At 40.3% G+C, this 19,379-nt stretch overlaps 1 protein-coding gene across 1 annotated transcript; it reads right to left on the bottom strand.

Annotated features, from left to right (window-relative positions):
- Positions 1–505: 505 nt before the first annotated feature.
- LOC109207506 lies at positions 506–1,936 on the bottom strand. The gene has a single exon (XM_019370445.1). The coding sequence runs from the start codon at positions 1,934–1,936 to the stop codon at positions 506–508; it is 1,431 nt and encodes a 476-aa protein (XP_019225990.1).
- Between the last annotated feature and the right edge of the window lie 17,443 nt (positions 1,937–19,379).

The raw sequence follows: 19,379 nt of genomic DNA on the forward strand, positions 1-19,379 counted from the left end.
TCTTGGTCTTGAGTGAAGCATTAGTGTTCTTACCAAGAAAGTACTATTACACACATAATTCACTTCAAGAATAATCTAAGACGCATATAGGCATGAGTCAAGTTCGTACGGTATCAATATAATCACATGCTTTCTTATCCTAATATCTTATGCAAATGACATGGTTCATGCAAGACATGTACTCAGGCTATTTAAAGTCTCTAAGTCATGGATAAAAAATAATACCAAATAAAATAATAATGTGATGTAGCTAGTGGATTCGAAGTGCATATAGATGGCTAATATGCATATACTAGGTTATACTTTACTAAACCAATAGCTGAATATATGCAGCAAGAAGAACTTGAATAAACCTTAGTGATACCAGTCACTCTTTTAGATCATACGTCGTATTTCATTCATCCTCTGTGAATATGTAAAAGCTTGAAGCATGTTCCTCGACCGGCCAATACGCAAACATCTTTAATCCTTTTTATGGCTGGACTAGAAAACTCCTGCAAACAAATTAGTTTGTTTTTGGTACCCAAACCTTTTTGGGTACTTCATGGTTAGTAGCTTGTATAATTGGAGATACATGTAACTGTTTAGGTCTCCAAACAAATTTTGATCTATCATGACTTTTGGCATAATTCCATGCAAATGCCTTATGTCCAAAATTACCACAGTAGTGACATGTAACAAAAGAAGTAGAGTATTTACCAGCAGGTGCCTTAGTCGACTTGAAGCTTTCCTGAGTCGACTTGTTTGAAGTAGGGCGTCTACTGGTAGATCCCTTGTCATTCAACTTGGAGTTATTAAGAAAATGAACCCGCTTATTCGGTCGATCAAAATGGTGACGGGAAGATATGTGCAAACTATTCATTTGTTTATGAAGTTCCACATTTTCTTCTTGAAGTAAGTCATTTTCAACCTGATATTCTTCAAGTAGAATATCCCACTCTTCCTTTTCCTTTTTCAACTTGTTATATTCTTCAAGTTGGGTCCCCAGGTTTTTCTTCTCCCGTTTAGTCTTCATGAGCTCATCAAGAATTTTTCTCATATCTTCTAAAGCCTGTTCTATGATACTTTGAAGTTCATTACATTTATCACAATCATGAAATCTTACCTCACTTGTTTCACTTGGGGCCATGATGGAGTTGCTTGTAGATTCCTCATGATCGTTGTCTGATATATCTTCATCACTCCAGATACCAAAAGATTTTCTTTTCTCACTTGTCACACTTCGTGCCATGAAACAAAGGTTGGCAACTCCATTATGATTTTTATCTGGCATATATTCATCACTCCATACGCTGGAAGATTTTCTCTTTCCATTGCCCTTGGATAGTTTCCTTTTTAGTTCTGGACAGTTGGTTTGGATGTGACCATAATTTCCGCATTTGTAGCACTTTCTGTCATTGTTTTTCTGCTCACTTATTTCATTACCTTTTTTAGAACTTGAATTGACTCTTCCATTTTTCTTGCTTCTTCGCGTCGTGTTAGAGACAACTCTAGAAAATAATGCAATATCATCTTCATGTTTGTCTCCTTCTTCTTCGGCTTCACTTTCAGACTCAGCAATAGTTGATTTAGAAACAACACTCTTTTTCTTCTCTTCATGTCCATGCTTTTTGAGATGGGTTAGCTCGACGGCTATAAGGTCTCCACGAAGTTCATCACATGATAGTTTGTCGAGATCACCGTATTCAAGAGCAACAACTTTTGGTTGCCATAAGGTGGGTAAACTTCTTAGAATCTTTCTGACTTGTTCACCACTTGAATATGGTCTTCCAAAGGATTTTAGATCTCCAACTATTTTGCTAAATCGGCCAAACATGTCTTCAATGGATTCATCTTCCTTCATTTGAAACAACTCATAATCACGAATCAGACGGTTTATCCTTATTTCTTTTACTTTACCGGTACATTCATAGGTAACTTCAAGCTTATCCCACATTTCTTTGCCTGTGTCACATTTATTTTCTCAAATTCTTCTCCACTTATAGAATTGTATAATAGATTTTTGCCTTTGAATTTGTCTACACAATCGCCATATGCTCATCAGTATAATCATCAATATCAAGGGTTCCAGTAGATACGTGTCCTTCTGGTTTCTTTTCTGGTTTGGACTGCAGGAGAGGAAAGTCACCCTTCTTGATGACTCGCCATACTTTGACATCATAAGATTTGATGAAAGCTTCCATTCGAATTTTCCAGTGAGTGTAATATTGTCCGTTGAAGTATGGTGGTCTTAATGAAGAAGTCCTTTCTTGGAGTAAGGCTCCGATAACTGTGTGTGTTGACATGATCTTTTCTCACTTGCTGTTAAGCAAAAGTAAAAATGTGAGACCTGCTTTGATACCAATTGAAAGTACAAGAGGGGAGGGGGGTGAATTGTAGCCTTTTAAAATTTCTAGTCGACTACTCTTCAGACCTAGTCGACTTATGCGGAGACAGCCTGCACAGAACTGTTAGTCCTTTCGATTTAAATAAGTATTAATCACAGTAAACAGTAAAGGAACAGAATATAGTATAAGAGCGATAAAGTAAATGACACCAGAAATTTTATACTGGTTCGGAACCAATGTGGTATCCTAATCCAGTCCTCTTGGGTTGCAAGAGTGTTATCTTTTGGAGCACTTTGTAAATTGAATTGAGTACAACCTTTGTGATTTTCAACGATCACCACCAACGCTGACAAGGTTGGTTTTCACTCGCTCACCAACAACGACCCTTTGGTTTTCACTCGCTCACCAAAGAAACGAACAATGACACAACCTCTAGGACACACTGCCTCTCCAATATTTTTCTATCTCTCTTCTCTCTTTTGGGTACACAGTAAATCTACTAAAGTGAATTATAATGCTTGTTAAGAGTAGAATAAAGAACTTGTGGTTGGATAGACAATTGTATAGAAGGTTGCATGTCTTCTTCTTTCCCAGGCTCTCGCTTTTATAGTCTTCAATAGCTCTGACCGTTGGGCTTGATTTTGCTGACCCCTTGATTTCGATAATGTTCAATCAGAAGATTTTCTCCTTTGATTGAGTAGATACCAAGCGTGACTTCCTATTAATTCCTTTGCTCAATTTCATTTGCACCTTCAAACTAATTTGAAATCCTTCCACCAATCACTGATTTATTGGAATTTATTCCTTATATCTTGTACCTATTGATTGAAGATGTGTCTTCCAATGGTCTCAAATATATTTCCAATTTGTTGATATTCTGGACTCCATGCCTTAAGTTCATTCGATTCCTTTCCTTGTGAAGTAGACAATATTATTGTGTATCCATAAAATGAGATCTTTCCATTTGAAATGTTGTCAACCATGCACTAGTATATATTGAATTTTTCTTCCTTGAAAGAGCTTGGTGATTCTCTGCCTGCACATTCTTAAGTAAGACCCCTTGATTTACTCCTTCCAAGATATAGCTTGTAGTAATTCATTCAACAGCTTCCTTTCCTTAGTATTGTAGCAAATCTAGCACTGCCATACAACACCTGTAGCAAGTATATCTCTTTACTTCTACGTGATATATTTTTGTCAGAATAATTATTCTTCCACTTGAACTCTTCTTCCATATGTACAAGTATTGGCTCTAATTTAGATAACCCAAGAGAATTTCAAGATCCTCTTCCTTTGACTTTGGATGAAGACCCCAAAATAATTTCCTTTCTTGATCTTGGGAAATAATCTCTTTCCATAATATAGATTGTACTACATCCATAATATATTTTCTTTCCATAGAAAATATATTCTTCTTCTATTGGAAATATTTCTTTCTTGATCTTGTAGAATCTTTTCCATATAGTATCTTGCACAAAATAAAAGATCCTCTCCATGATTTTAGCAACCTTCCTTTAAGAACTTTCCTTCCATAATTTCCGTAGAGTCTTCTTCTGATATTGTAGTAAACCATTCATTATTTGAAATATGACTTTCAAATAATATTCCTCGATAAATTCATCATATGATATTCTTTTTCCCATATTTGTTTGGATATTTACCGAAATCTTCTTTCTTGAATAAACCTGTGCAAAAATAAGATTACCACAAGTAAATATTCTTTGATTAATAATTATGTTGGTTTGTTATCATCAAAATTAATACGTGAAATCTTGAAACTAACAAGATCTTCTTCCATAATGGTACGGGATAATAGTATTGTTGGGGTAGATACACAAATCACCTTAATCTAATAAATCGAGTCGACGGGTTGGTCCGGGTGGAAAGAAAAAAAAATGAACTTAAAATCTTTTCTGGAGATATCCATTTTTCTGGAGAGACGTAGAATATCTCGACATACCGGCATTTTGATACCACCATTTTTAGTTATATTTTCCCTTCTAATTTTTTCTCTTTTTTCTTTTGGTTTCTCCCCGGGCCTACTTCCCAAATAAGGGCATTATCACTTATCAGTTCATCACCCTTGTCCCTTTTTATTATTTTATGCGCTTCAAAAACTTTACTATATTAAATTATTTAAGTAAACTTATATACGGTTAAAATCGAGCCCACTCGATTTCACTAATTAACCGAGACCAGGGGATAGATCGAGGATCGGCCCCGTAGCATATCAGACCGAGATATGAGGACAAGGCACCGAGTTCGGGATTCGAAGTACCTGTCGAGGTCGAGACCAGTGAAGATCGAGCCCAAACAGGATAGACATCGAGCAAGACCGAAGATAACATAATAACGGAAAGGCAAGATATCTGCGACTGGCCGAGGATCATGGCGAAAATCTCGGAACGGATCAAATCAAGATTTGTTATTTAGCCCATCATGTTATTTACTTCTGTAATTAGGATTGTACCATAAATAGTATTCCTCTACTATATAAAGAGGGTTCTAATCATTTTGTAATCATCTGGTATTCACGCGTATCAAAGCAATACAATACTCTCTTTTCTCTCATATTCTCTTGTTCATAAGTTTATTTCATAACTCTACTCTCACTCATTCAGTTCGAGGTCGACCTAGCTCGAGGGCTGAATTGCATTTCAATACTGGTTTGCTTTACTTTATTGTTTATTTCTACTATTAATCATCATACTTATCAATTGGTGCTAGGTGAAATTACGTATCCTTAAAACCACTTATAAGTTTAGTTGTTATCCGATTTTAAGGGTAAGCAATTTAGCACCCACCGTGGGGCTAAGGATAATAGTGATTGTCTGGTACAATTGTCATAACACACATTATTTTATGCTTGTTCTTTGAAGTGTCTTTGATTTCAGTATCAACATGTCAAACTCCCAAGTAGCGCCCACACACACAAACAACGGCCTTGGTCTTCATGGCGAGAACGAAAATATAGCCGCCCTAGGAAACGGAGTACCTCCAGTTAACCCCGATGGAGCTCCGGCCGTGGACCCAATTGACGTCAGCTCCCATATTGCCATTAATGGGAATTTGGGCGTCGAACTTGAGACTAGCATTCGCAGAGATGCTTGAACAACCGATCAAAACGCACAGAGCGAAGAAGAAGGCGGAATTAGCCTTCGAATGATATTCGATATGTTGTAAACTCAGCAAGCTGCAATAGCACAACTCCAAATTTAGAATCGTGTACCAAGCAAGATCGAGCTCGAGCCGTCACAAGAAGTTGTTCATAGAGCCGAATCGGTGCCAAAGAGATCAAATGAAGGAGAATCGGAGACAAATCCTGCTATCGTAAAAATGCTCGAGGAATTGACAAAGTGAATCGAGATAGGGGAAAAGAATATCGAGGAAAATGATAAGAAGGTGGAAACTTATAACTCCAGGGTCGACCAAATCTTGGGGGCACAACCGGTATTGAAAGGACTTGATTCCAAAAAGTTTGTCCAAAAACCTTTATCCCCCCGAGTGCGGCTCCGAAGCCAATCCCAAAGAAGTTTCGTACGCCCAAGATTCCAAAGTATAATGGGACGATAGATCCAAACGAACATGTCACCTCATATACGTGCGCCATTAAGGTAAATGACTTGGAAGATGACGAGATTGAATCCGTGTTGCTGAAGAAATTCGGAGAAACTCTATCAAAGGGTGACATGATATGGTACCATAATTTACCATCTAATTCTACTGATTTATTTGCCATGCTTGCAGATTCTTTTGTAAAGGCACACGTTGGAGCCATTAAGGTTGCAACTAGAAAGTCGGACTTATTCAAGGCAAGACAAAAAGACAACGAGATGCTCAGAGAATTCGTATCTTGATTTCAAATAGAATGAATGGATTTGCAACCGCTCACCGACGATTGGGCTGTTCAATCCTTCACTAAAGGTCTCAATGAATGGAGTTCCATAGCTTCGCAACAATTAAAGCAGAATTTAATCGAATATCTAGCCATCACTTGGTTTGATGTACATAATCGATATCAGTCGAAGATTAGGATCGAAGATGATCAACTAGGGGCTTCAATTGGTTCGATTTATCCCCAACATGCCCATGGACAGAGTTAAAAGGGATGTCGATCGGGAACCGCGATCGAACAGAGACAGATATCAACCATACGGGAGAGAATGGAGAAATAGCGGGTCTGGACACAACCCCATTCGAAATGATAGAAGGAATGATCAAGGACAGAGCTCCTGGGGTCTCATGATCAAGAGTGGTTTTGATAGGGATACCGGGTCCAAAGAAGCACCTCGATTGTCAGAATATAACTTCAGCATAGATGCTTCCGCCATAGTATCGACCATTGGGCGTATCAAAGATACCAGGTGGCCTCAACCTCTGCAGACCGATCCGGCCCGGAGAAACCCAAACCAAATATGCAAGTATCATGGCACCCATGGCCATAAAACAGAAGACTGCAGACAACTAAGAGAGGAAGTTGCTCGATTGTTCAACGAGGGGCACCTTCGAGAATTCTTAAGTGATCGGACCAAAAACCACTTCAAAAATAGAGATTCAAACAGGCAGAACGAGCAAGAAGAGCCACAACACGTTATACACATGATCGTTAGAGGGGTCGATATTCCTCAAAACCGGTATTCAAACGCACCAAGGTGACAATCACAAGAGAAAAATGGACTCGGGACTACTTATCGGAAGAGACCTTGTCTTTCAACGACTAGGATGCAGGAGGGATCGAACAACCTCACAACAATGCACTGGTAATATCTATTCCTATGAATAAAATTCAAGTTAAATGTGTGTTGATTAATCCAGGTAGCCCGGCCAACATCATTCGATCAAGGGTCGTAGAGCAACTCGGCCTACAAGATTAAATTGTGCCCGCAGCTCGAGTGCTTAATGGCTTCAATATGGCAAGTGATACCACCAAAGGAGAAATTATCTTGCCGGTAAACATAGCCGGAACCATACAAGAAACGAAGTTCCATGTAATCGAGGGTGACATGAGGTACAATGCCCTGCTTGGGAGGCATTGGATCCATAACATGAGGCGGTACTCTCGACCCTTCACCAAGTTCTAAAGTTCCCGACATCTTAGGGAATCAAAACGGTATATGAAGAGCAGCCCGCCGCCAAGGAGATGTTCGCAATCGATGAAGTGATACCGGCGTCAACACTTTCGTCAGCAAAGGGATCGAATTCAAAGGGAAAGCAGGAAGTCAAATAGCAACCACAGTCACCAGCCTCGGCCCGATCGGAGGAGCAGGAAACTTTCAAAGATGATGATTATATGATACCTCGGACCTTAGTAATTCCTGATGATTCTGACGCAACAAAGTCGACGATCAAAGAGCTGGAACAAATCATAGTGATCGAGCATCTGCCCGATCGAAAGGTATACCTGGGCACGGGGTTAACTCCCGAGCTCAGGAAAAAACTTATTCAATTTCTTTTAGATAACATAGATTGTTTTGCTTGGTCCCATCTCGATATGACAGGGATCCCACCAGAGATCACTACCCATCGATTACACTTCGATTCGAAGTTCCGTCCAGTAAAGCAAAAGAGAAGACCCCATTCCGAGGTTAAGCATGCATTCATCAAAGACGAGGTAACCAAACTTCTCAAAATACGGTCCATTCGGGAAGTAAAATATCCCGAATGGTTAGCAAACGTAGTGGTAGTCCCTAAGAAGGGAAATAAACTTAGAATGTGCATAGACTATAAGGACCTAAACAAGGCCTGCCCTAAAGATTCTTTTCCTTTGCCGAACATCGATCGCATAATTGATGCCACAGCCGGCCACGAGATTCTCAGTTTTCTCGATGCCTACTCCGGGTACAACCAAATACAGATGAACCCGGAGGATCAGGAAAAGACTTCGTTTATCACTAAATACGGCACCTATTATTATAATGTAATATCGTTCGGACAAAAAAATGCTGGTGCAACTTATCAACGCCTAGTAAATCGAATGTTCGAAGAACAAAAAGGGAAATCTATGGAAGTTTATATTGATGACATGCTAGTTAAGTCCCTGCGAGCAGAGGACCATTTGAAACATTTGTATGAGACTTTCGATATACTACAAGGTACCACATGAAACCCAACCCAGAAAAGTGCACATTCGGGGTCGGCTCGGGCAAGTTTCTCGGCTTCATGGTGTCCAATCAGGGGATCGAGATCAACCCCGCTAAAATCAAGGCTATCAAGGATATCAAAGTCGTGAATAATGTCAAGGTCGTGGAAAGGCTGACCGGGCGCATAGCCGCCCCTAGGGCGATTCATCTCGAGGTCCTCATATAGAATTCATCGGTTCTTCTCACTAATTAAGAAGAAGAGCAACTTTGCATGGACCCCGGAATGCCAACAAGCCTTAGAAGAACTAAAAACGGTAGTTGTCAAGTCCTCTACTGCTTCACACCCCGAAAACGGACGAGCAACTCTACTTATACTTGGCGGTCTCGGAAATAGTGGTAAGTGGGGCCCTAGTTTGAGAAGAGCAAGGTACACAGTTCCCTATTTACTATGTTAGTCGGACCTTAGGTGAGGCCGAGACCTGATACACACACATAGAGAAATTAGCGCTTGCTTTAATAAGCGTCTCTAGGAAATTAAAACCATATTTCCAATGTCACCCAATATGTGTTGTAACTACCTATCCCCTTCATAGTGTTTTTCATAAACTCGAACTTTCGGGGTGATTGGCCAAATGGTCCGTGGAACTCAGCGGGTACGATATCGAGTATCAACCCCGAACAGCCATCAAGTCCCAAATCTTGGCGGACTTCGTGGCTGACTTTTACGCCACCCCTCGTACACGAGGTCGAAAAGGAAGTGTTATTAAAATCGGGTACATAATAGGGGGTGTGGACCCTCTTCACAGACGATGCTTCGAACGTGAAAGGGGCCAGGCTGGGCATCGTTTTGAAGCCACCCACGGGTAACATAATTAGACAGTCTATCAAAACTCCAAAGTTAACTAATAATGAGGCCGAGTATGAGGCCATGATTGTAGGTCTCAAGCTGGCTAAAAGTTTGGGAGCAGAGGTCATCGAGGCCAAATGTGATTCCCTACTTGTGGTAAACCAAGTCAATAGGACTTTCGAAGTCCGAGAAGATCGAATGCAGAGGTACTTAGACAAGCTACAGGTAACTTTACATCGATTTATAGAGTGGACCTTACAACACATACCCCGGGAACAAAACAGCGAGGCCGGTGCCCTAGCAAACTTGGGGTCTTCGGTTTTACTTAACTTGGGGATTGTGGCACAAATCTCGAGATCAATAATCGAAGAAGGCCATGCCGAAATAAACTCTACGATTTTGACCTGGGATTGGAGGAACAAGTACATTGATACCTAAAGAACAGGAAACTCCCATCAGATCCGAATGAGTCTAAGACTACGCACCAAGGCAGCACGGTTCACCTTGGCCGGGGATGGAACTTCATTCAGGAGGACGTTCGATGGGCCATTGGCGATATGTTTGGGACTAGGGGACACCGACTACGTCCTACAGGAAATTCACGAAGGCACTTGTGGGAACCACTCTGGTGCCGAATCACTGATTCACAAAGTCATCAGAGTGGAGTACTATTGGGCTGATATGGAAAAGGATACAAAAGAGTTCATTCGAAAGTGCGATAAATGAAAGGTACGCGCCGATGGTTCACCAGCCCGAGTAGCAACTCCACTCGGCCTTATCCCCATGACCATTCATGAAATTAGGAATGGACATCGTCGGCACTCTACCTTCGGCCCCGGGTAAAGCTCAGTTTATTTTATTTATGACTGATTATTTTTCTTAGTGGGTTGAAGCACAGGCTTTTGAGAAAGTTAGAGAAAAAGAAGTCATAATCTTCATTTGGGACCACATTATATGCCGATTCGGGATGCCTGCCGAGATCGTGTGTGACAATGGAAAGCAATTCATCGGCATCAAAGTGACTAAATTTGACCGACGCCATACCATCCCAGTGGGAACGTACAAGCCGAATCAACCAACAAATCCATCATTCAAAATCTTAAGAAAAGATTGACCGACGCTAAGGGAAAATGGAGAGAGATATTGCCCGAGGTCCTTTGGGCATACCGCAAGATGTCGAAATCCAGTAAGGGGGCAACACCGTTCTTTTTGGTCTTTGGTACCGAAGCTGTTATCCCGGTCGAGGTCGGGGAACCTAGCCTCATATTTCGATATGCGACAGAAGAATCAAATAACGAGGCTATGAACACAAGCCTAGAATTGTTGGATGAAAGATGCCAGGCCGCCCTCGTTTGATTGGCCGCACAAAAACAGCACATCGAAAGGTACTACAACCGAGAACCAATCTTCGACACTTTAAAATAGGGGACTTGGTGCTGAGAAAAGTCACCCTCAACACTTGAAAACCGAATGAAAGAAAACTGGGTCCAAATTGGGAGGGACCATATCAGGTCCTCGATATTATCGGAAAGGGATCTTATAAGCTCGGCATGATGAACGACGAGCAACTTCCAAACAATTGGAACATATCACTCCTCAAGCGATGCTAATGCTAAGGTACGACCTTCTCCATTTTCATTTATATTTTAAACTAACCAATTGCAGGTGTTCAATTAGGAACGACGATGGATCCTTCAGCTTGTAGTTTTTAGGTCTGAAAGCACGCGTTGCACTCTTTTTCCCTTAGATCGGTTTTGTCCCAATTAGGTTTTTCGGCGAGGTTTTTAATGAGGCAACCATTGATCGTACTAACTTAGAACAATTAAACAGTATCCGGGGATTTTTTATAATCAACCTCGAATACTGGGGGGCATTACCCTCGATGTCAACTTTGTTGCAAGGAAATTACTTCGTAACAACATGGTCTCGATAGGAAAATTTTGTAAGGGCCAAACAGTCGAATGAACCGTGCCCTTTTTGGTTACTCGAGCCCTAACATAAAACATGTATGCATGTATAATCATCTATTGAAAAAAGTATTTTTCCTTGCCGATATCTCATGCCTTAGAAAAATTTTCGACTTTACAATTTCATACTCAATCTATTGTGTAAACATGCTTAAGGGCCGATCATAACGGAAGTTCGTACAACTAACCCCACGCTCGGGGACTGCCGTCCAAAAAACAAATGAGATCGAATTATTAAACTTCGAGATCATAAGACCTTAAAGGCGATCCTCGATTTTTTATAGGCCACAACCACCCCACTCGGGGACTAACGCTTCGGGCAAGCTCGAAGTGAAACGGGAAAATTAGTCTAAGAGGCAAGTCCCAAATAAAAAGGCTACGGCCGAGTTAATACGGTTCGGAGATGTCTGAATTCCGTAATAAAATAGGGCTTCAAATACTTTCATAAACCGGTTAAAAGGGCTACCCTCGACAAAATTATAAAGAACGTCGAAAATATCAAGCCTTAAAAACTCTAATGAGTACAAAATTGTTTGAACTCTCGAACAATCCTTTATTTAATGCCAAGGCATTACAAATTTTGCAAATACAAATGATTAAAACTTTCCAAGCCGAAAAAGGGTAAAAGCCATAAATATTCAAAGGCCATGTCGGCCTAATACAAAAGCCTAAGGGATATCTTCTGCTTCAAGTTTGAAAGATCGTCCTCGTTCACGTAAAACCTAAGGGTTACCTTATTTCGAGTCCGAGCAAGCACTCGCTCGATAAAAACTATGCTAGTTCGGTTTTGGTCGAATTGCCTAAACCTCGAACCTATAATAATTTCATAAAGCAGAAGTGAAATGAAATTTCACAAGACAGAATTCCATATATGTCAAAAGTTATTTACAAGGACAACATGGCCCAATTAGAATTCCATACAAGAAAGCCAAAAAAGATCCTAAATACTTAGTTTTCTCCAGGAGAAATATCTTCGCCCTCAGGGTCTTCTCCGTTCTCGGACCTGCTCATACTCCCGGAATTATCATAATCAGAAGAGAGCAATGCTTTGTCTTCGGCTTCAAGCTCTTTTGCATTTTTGATCTCGACAGTGAGATCGAATCAACGAGCGTGGAGCTCCTCAAGAGTCTCCCTTTGAGACTGGCACTTGGCATGCTCGGCAACCCAGTATGCTCGAGTCTGAGCATTATCAGCAACCTCCTTTGCTCAAAGGCGGCTTCGACGTCAGACTGGTAGACAGCCACGATTGCCTCGGCATCGGCCTTAGGCGTCTCGGCCTTAGATTTGGCCGCTGCAAGTTCTGTGACCAACCGAGCCTGGAGCTCCTCAATTCTCTTGGCCTGTGCCAAGTTCTTCTCTTTCATGCATTGAAGTTGACTTTCAGCCTCGGAAAACTGAGCTCGAGCCACCTCTTTCTCTGAGGCAAGGTGGTCTATATTTTGCTTCTACTTATGGTCTCCGCCTTCACCGTATCTACCTCTCCGTGGAGCTGCTTGATCATATCGTGCAGCTGCTGGACCTGTGAGATCGAATTGTTAGTCATTACTCCCGAACCGATGCCATGAGCTTCTAAGACTTTTATTACCTGCTCGGTCAGTTCGCTCTGTTCTTTCTGAGCCGCGACCAGCTCAGCTCGGATGCCCTTGATTTCTTCTTCTTTTTGCTCACCGAGAAGCTTGAGGGCGTTTCTCTCCTCAGTAAGCCCCTGAATTTCGGCCTCATATCAGCTCTGTTCTCCTAGAGACCTAAAGAAATCTTCATGATGAAGCAGCGAGTGTCACACCTCCTTTTTTACTACACCCCCGAAAGGAGTATAATAAAGGGAGTTATTTCCAACTTGAAGGACAATCGAAACGGGATTATTTAGATTAAAATCAGAGTCACCACTTGGGAGATTTATGGTGTCCCAAGTCACCGGTTTAAATCCCGAATCGAGGAAAGGGTTGACTCTGTATATGTCTGCGAACACAGAAATCCGGGTAAGAAATTCTGTTAACCCGGGAGAAGGTGTTAGGCACTCCCGAGTTCCGTGGTTCTAGCACGGTCGCTTTGATCCTACTTGGCTCATTAAAATTGTGTAGTTACTGATTTTAGAACCTATGTGCTTTTACTTCTTTCACCGCTTTTAATTAAAAAATTATCTTGAAACGGGTTACGCGTACGTATACCCGCTTGTTTGGCGCGTCAAAAATCATGTCACGCGAACGTGTCCACAATTAATAACGCTTTATTATTATTAAGAGAATTTGGGCCAAAGTTGCGCGAACGCATACTCCGATTTTGTTTTTAGAACCGTAATTATGTTACGCGAACGTATACACAATCATGATAGTATTTTTTAACGGCCCTAAAGGATATTCTACGAGATATTAGTCATTTGTATCACTACGTTATGAGATTAATACGGGGCCACGCAATTGTCATTTTTGTATGGCGTGGAGCACCTCAAGCTACTCTAATTTTAAAATAGAAAATTAGTTGCATTTGAAGGGCCGTAAATAATTTGTATTGTTATAATACGGCGCACCTCCACTACTGATAACTTAGCTAGTTAAGGCCCAAGATGTGACTAAAAGGCAACCTCAAAAGAAAGCAGATTCACAAAGGAAGATTGATTATTAACAATCCAGTCCCCAAACATATTGGTGAATTGAAGTCAAAGAGGGACAGCCCATCAGTAATGTGCTAACAGCCCAATGCGAACAAATTGGGCACATTTGAAAACAATTGTTCCATTTGGGCCCAAGGATGAGCCCAAATTCCTGAAGATATACTGTTCTTATTTTTGAGTAAGGGACTCGATGTTGAATCCCCGCAACACCAAATAGATACCTAAAGCGAGGAAGGCTCAGAAAACTAACGCCATGGCTACCAGATAATCCGACTCGAGTTCGAGTCTCAGGCACCACGAGACCCTTTGAAAATTGGAAGCACTAAGCTCCACAGAGAGATACAGACCTTAATTAACTACCCTATTCACAGCAAATAAGAACCCACCAACTAATCAATAAATTTGAATTGAAATAGGCATGCTCCAATATTATCAGAATTCCATCAAGTAAACCTGAATCAACCTATCACTTAATGTAATTTTCTAATCACAGAACCATAGATTAAAACCTAAAGCAGACATGCATTCCTTTTATTAACATATCTAAACATGGAACAACCAAAACCAAAATATACTAAACTTCATGCGTCGAATTCAAACCCTGTATACGATAAACTACTAAAGAAGTGATACACCATACATGTACATAACCAAACCCTGTATTCAGCTAGTATAGATTGCTAGATTAGCCTTCACTACAACTAACAGAACCAGCTGATCCAAATGTAGCTCATAAGTTCAAAACAATCTCTAATTAAGTACATAACATGACGATCTATATGATTGCTAAATGTACTATATAGATTCGAATGAACACATAAAGCAAAAGGAATCAACATGGCTTTCATTCTCATTCCCAAATGAGAGCTACATCATGATAGACTTAGAACATGTACCTGGAAAATGGAAAGAAAATAGGGGTGACTGATCAGCAAATACACACCGAAATCAGCAACAACAGCCAACCAGAATGAACTCAACCCCCAGCAGCCAAGGAGTGAACAACAGAATGATTTTTGAACTCAAAAATGAGGTAACACAGCCCGGAAAACAACTTCAAACAAACCGCTAACCCAACAAATTTTCAGGAATCAAAACCACTAAAATCAGTCCCAAATCAATGGAACAGTGAACTTCGACAAAGCTCAGACCAAAAAAACCTTTTCAAACTCAAGATAAAACCATCTCAAAATCCCAAAATGAACCAAAATTGTTTTGGAGTAAAAACCTAAAAAACTAGAATCAGAATTCAATAGAACCGTGATTTTGTTTTTCCCAGCCGTCTCTCATTTTTCTGTATTTTTAGCTCTTAATTCTTTTGATTTTCAGCTCTTTAATTCTTTAGGTCTATTTTTTGTATTTTATCTCTCTCCCCCTCTAAAGTCTGACTTGCAAGGCAAGTATACAATGCCTTTATAGGCAAGTCATTAGGGCAAACTTCAGAATTAGCTTTTTTATTACCACTCGTGAATTTTTATTTTAACTAAGTTAACCCCTAAATCCCTGACTTGTTACCCAAGTAAATTCTATCAAAAACCATAAATTGCAATTCAAGTCCCCAACCTAGAAGCTTCTACTGCAATATTCCCTCATTGAAATACCTATACTACCCTTGACTCAATTCAGAAATTACTAGTCTAGGTTAGCTAACCCCAACCCCTTTTAAACTTGGTCAAAATGACCATGGTTAATCATTAAGGACTGGAAATTATTCAGCTACAACCAAACGACATTCAATTAAAACAAAAACCCTAAAATCGGAATGCAAATTAAAACACTCTAATTTTCAAGCTTGAATTACCTACTAGAAATTAGAATTAAAAGCTACTATTATCATTTATCGGTCAAACAGAAAAAGAAAACAAACGAAATTAATCAATGAAGCAGAACCAAGCTATTTCAGTATGAAAAGAGGAAAAGAAAATCAAAGACCTGACAAAACAATTCTGAGAAAACTAGCAAGCAAAATCAATGCAAAACCTAGATTAAAATTCACATGCACAATGGAATAAACAAAAATGAAACTAAGCCAACTTACCGACTAGACTCGAACACGATTGACCTTTAAAATTAATCCCCAAATAATGTTATCTGCTCATTCTTGCCGAGAATAAACGAATAACATTATTTGAGAATCAAACAATGCACTGAGAAGCCCTTGCAAGGCCAAAATTCCTTTGGGCTTCGAACAGGAACCCTAGATTTAGGATTCGGGGGATTTTGGNACTGCCAGAACTCGGGTTTCTAGACCCGAAAGCATCGACTCCCAAAGACATGGGTGGATTATCACTAAATAACAAAAAAGAATCAACTGAAAATTCTCTGAGACAGATGAAGAAAACACTGTGTTTGCCGGAAAAGTACTGTAGCTGCCGGAAAAATCAGTGTAGTCGCCGGAAAAACTCAAAGTGGTCGGAATTAAAAAATAAAAATATGGACAGGCTCGGAATTGCAGGGCGATCCAACTGTCCTGAAGAAGCGAAGCCGAAAAATGGCCGGAAGAGGCCTCACGCGCCGGCGCGTGGGACAGACGCGCCGCCGGCGGCAGAGTTCCGACAGGCGCGTGACGGCGCGTGGAGGGCTATTTTCCGGTGATTTTTTCTGGGGTTTGGTCGGATCTCTCTTGGGAACCTTGTGGTGGTGTTGGATTTTGCACAACACTGTTAATTAGTGACTTTGACGCAATAAGTCACTTAGGTCACCGGAAAATTGCACGGTGACTGAGTTCTTTCTTCCCGGAAGTCGCTGGAATGATGCACAGCGATATGTTTCTCACTAAAGCTCTGATACCATGTGAGAAAGCACGGGAGAAAATATATTATTGATGTATATACATATGTTACAATGAGCCCTATATATATACACACATAACATGTCCTACTCCTAACATATATTGGATTAGGGTTATTTATTTACTCCTATTTACATGACTATTCTAACAAGCCGCTTGACTTTTTAGTGTATTTTCAGTGCTTCCGAAATCTGAATTGCATCCCAAGTAACAGTGCCTTTATAGGCAAGTTACTAGGGCAAACTTCAGCTTTTATTTTTTACACCTTAGTCCCTTTTTGAATTTTTGTTTTAACTAAGTTACCCCTAAATTCCTGACTTGCTACTCAAGTAGATGCTATCAAAAACCAGAAATTGCAATTCAAGTCCCCAACCTAGAAGCTTCTAGGGGCTTCCCAGTCTGTTACTGCAATATTCCCTCATTGAAATACCTATACTACCCTTGACTCAATTCAGAAATTACTAGCCTAGGTTAGCTAACCCCAGCCCCTTTTAAACTTGGTCAAAATGACCATGGTTAATCATTAAGGACTGGAAATTATTCAGCTACAACCAAACGACATTCAATTAAAACAACAACCCTAAAATCGGAATGCAAATTAAAACACTCTAATTTTCAAGCTTGAATTAACTACTAGAAATTAGAATTAAAAGCTACTATTATCATTTATCGGTCAAACAGAAAAAGAAAACAAACAAAACAATCAATGAAGCAGAACCAAGATATTTCAGTATGAAAAGAGGAAAAGAAAATCAAAGACTTGACAAAACAATCTGAGAAAACTAAAAAGCAAAATCAATGCAAAACCTAGACTTAAAATATCACATGCACAGTGGAATAAAAAAAATGAAACTAAGCAAACTTACCGACTATACTCGAACACGACTGACCTTCAAAATTAATCCCCAAATGATGTTATCTTCTCATTCTTGCCGAGAATAAACGAATAACATTATTTGAGAATCAAACAATGCACTGAGAAGCCCTTGCAAGGCCAAAATTCCTTTGGGCTTCGAATAGGAACCTTAGATTTAGGATTCGGGGGATTTTGGCTGGATTTGAGGGAAGCCAGTTTGGGGTTTGGGGAGAAGGGGTCAAGGTGAGTCTGGGGTGTGATTTTGGTAGGGTTTGGAGGCCGCGTCGCCGGACACGGCGGAGGCGGCAACTAGGGTTTCGTATATTTTAAGGGCTTGGGTAGAATTTGAAGGAAAATATGCTTGGATCTGGAATGAGGAGAAGGAGACGAAGCTATGGTGTAATTTTGGTGGCTGTTGGACAATCGCCGCCGGCGGAGGCGATTTCCGTCCGGCGGCGTGCGGTGGTAGGCGACGGCGTTAGGTTTTCAGGTGGTAGGTCTTGAGAGATGAGAGGGTAGGGGTCCTGAGGGGGGAAGGGGTTGTTTGGACATATTTATATTAATGAATGGGGGCTTCAGGACCGTTAGATTAGATAACCTCGACGGTCCTGATTGCTTTAGGCTCAAACGGTGTCGTTTCGTTTGGAGGGGGTAGACCGGGTATTTTAATGGACTGGGCTGGGTATCAGGGGTGGTTTGGACGGGTTTTTGGTGGGTTTGGCCGAGTTTTGACTTGGGCCAGCCCAATTTTGGGTAATTTAATAAAAGACTCAATTATTACTATTTTTTAATTCTTTTTCTCTCTTTTTTCCTTCTAAAAATTAAAACCTGAATCCTAAACTAAATTATAAAACCTCATTAATTTAACAAAATTACTAATTAAATCTAACTAATTATCACAATTAATAAAGCAAAGAAAAACTATTCAAAATCAAAAATAAAAATCAAAAGGTGTAACATAACTATTTTTGTGCTTTTCTCCCTTTTTTTATATAAAATAAATCAATCACTTAATAATTCTTAAAATGCAAAAATAACTCCTACATGCCTACGCAACACACATTTTTTTTTGTATTTTTCACTAATTAAAATACACCAACAAAATGCAAATAATTAACAGAAAATGCCACGAAAATCCACAAAATTGCAAACACTGAAAGAAGTTATTTTGTTTTGAATTTATGGGAGTAATTCATATAGGGCAAAAATCACGTGCTCACAGCTGTCCCTCTTTGCTCGGAAACACGAAGAGTTTTCGTGCAAAGATAAAGTGAGCGTATACGAGCGATTTTTGCCTGTTTGAATACTCCGTGTGAAGCATTTTTGAAAGATTTGACCGCACCCTGCTTCCGAGGTTGCCTACATATCCTTGGCTAAAAAGGAATCAGGTTAGTGTAGTTCAGGAAGGTCTGGTAGCTGGGACTACCATGAAGCTGTGATTTCGCTGTTGCTGTTGTTGCTGCTACTGCTTATTGAACCCCCTTATTACACCATGTCAAAAATAAAAAGAAACTAGACTAAGTTATGATCTATGAATTACAAAAGATCCTATCAATATCTTTAAACTTGCTCTTGTGATTCTTGTTCCCTTGTTGACTTGTATTCTCCCGGCGACATCCTTTTGTTGCTGCCTTGAATTGTGATCTGAGATGTTTTGCCCTTTCTCCGAGTGATGCTTGACCGCTAAAACTTGAAATGTAGTCCTCTGTTCTCCAGGCGGGCTCCTGACAGCTAAAACTTGAAATGTATGCCTCTGTTCTTCAGGCGGGCTCCTGACTGCTGAAGCTTGAAATGTATGCCTCTGTTCTCCAGGCGGGCTCCTGACTTCGCCAAAATAGACAAAACAAAGAAAATTTTGTGCCCCAGTTTGGTGGCTGGGCATCATGTTACCAGATATTAG

The sequence above is a fragment of the Nicotiana attenuata genome, unplaced genomic scaffold (assembly GCF_001879085.1).
Source record: "Nicotiana attenuata strain UT unplaced genomic scaffold, NIATTr2, whole genome shotgun sequence".
In the NCBI taxonomy this organism is placed as follows: domain Eukaryota; kingdom Viridiplantae; phylum Streptophyta; class Magnoliopsida; order Solanales; family Solanaceae; genus Nicotiana; species Nicotiana attenuata.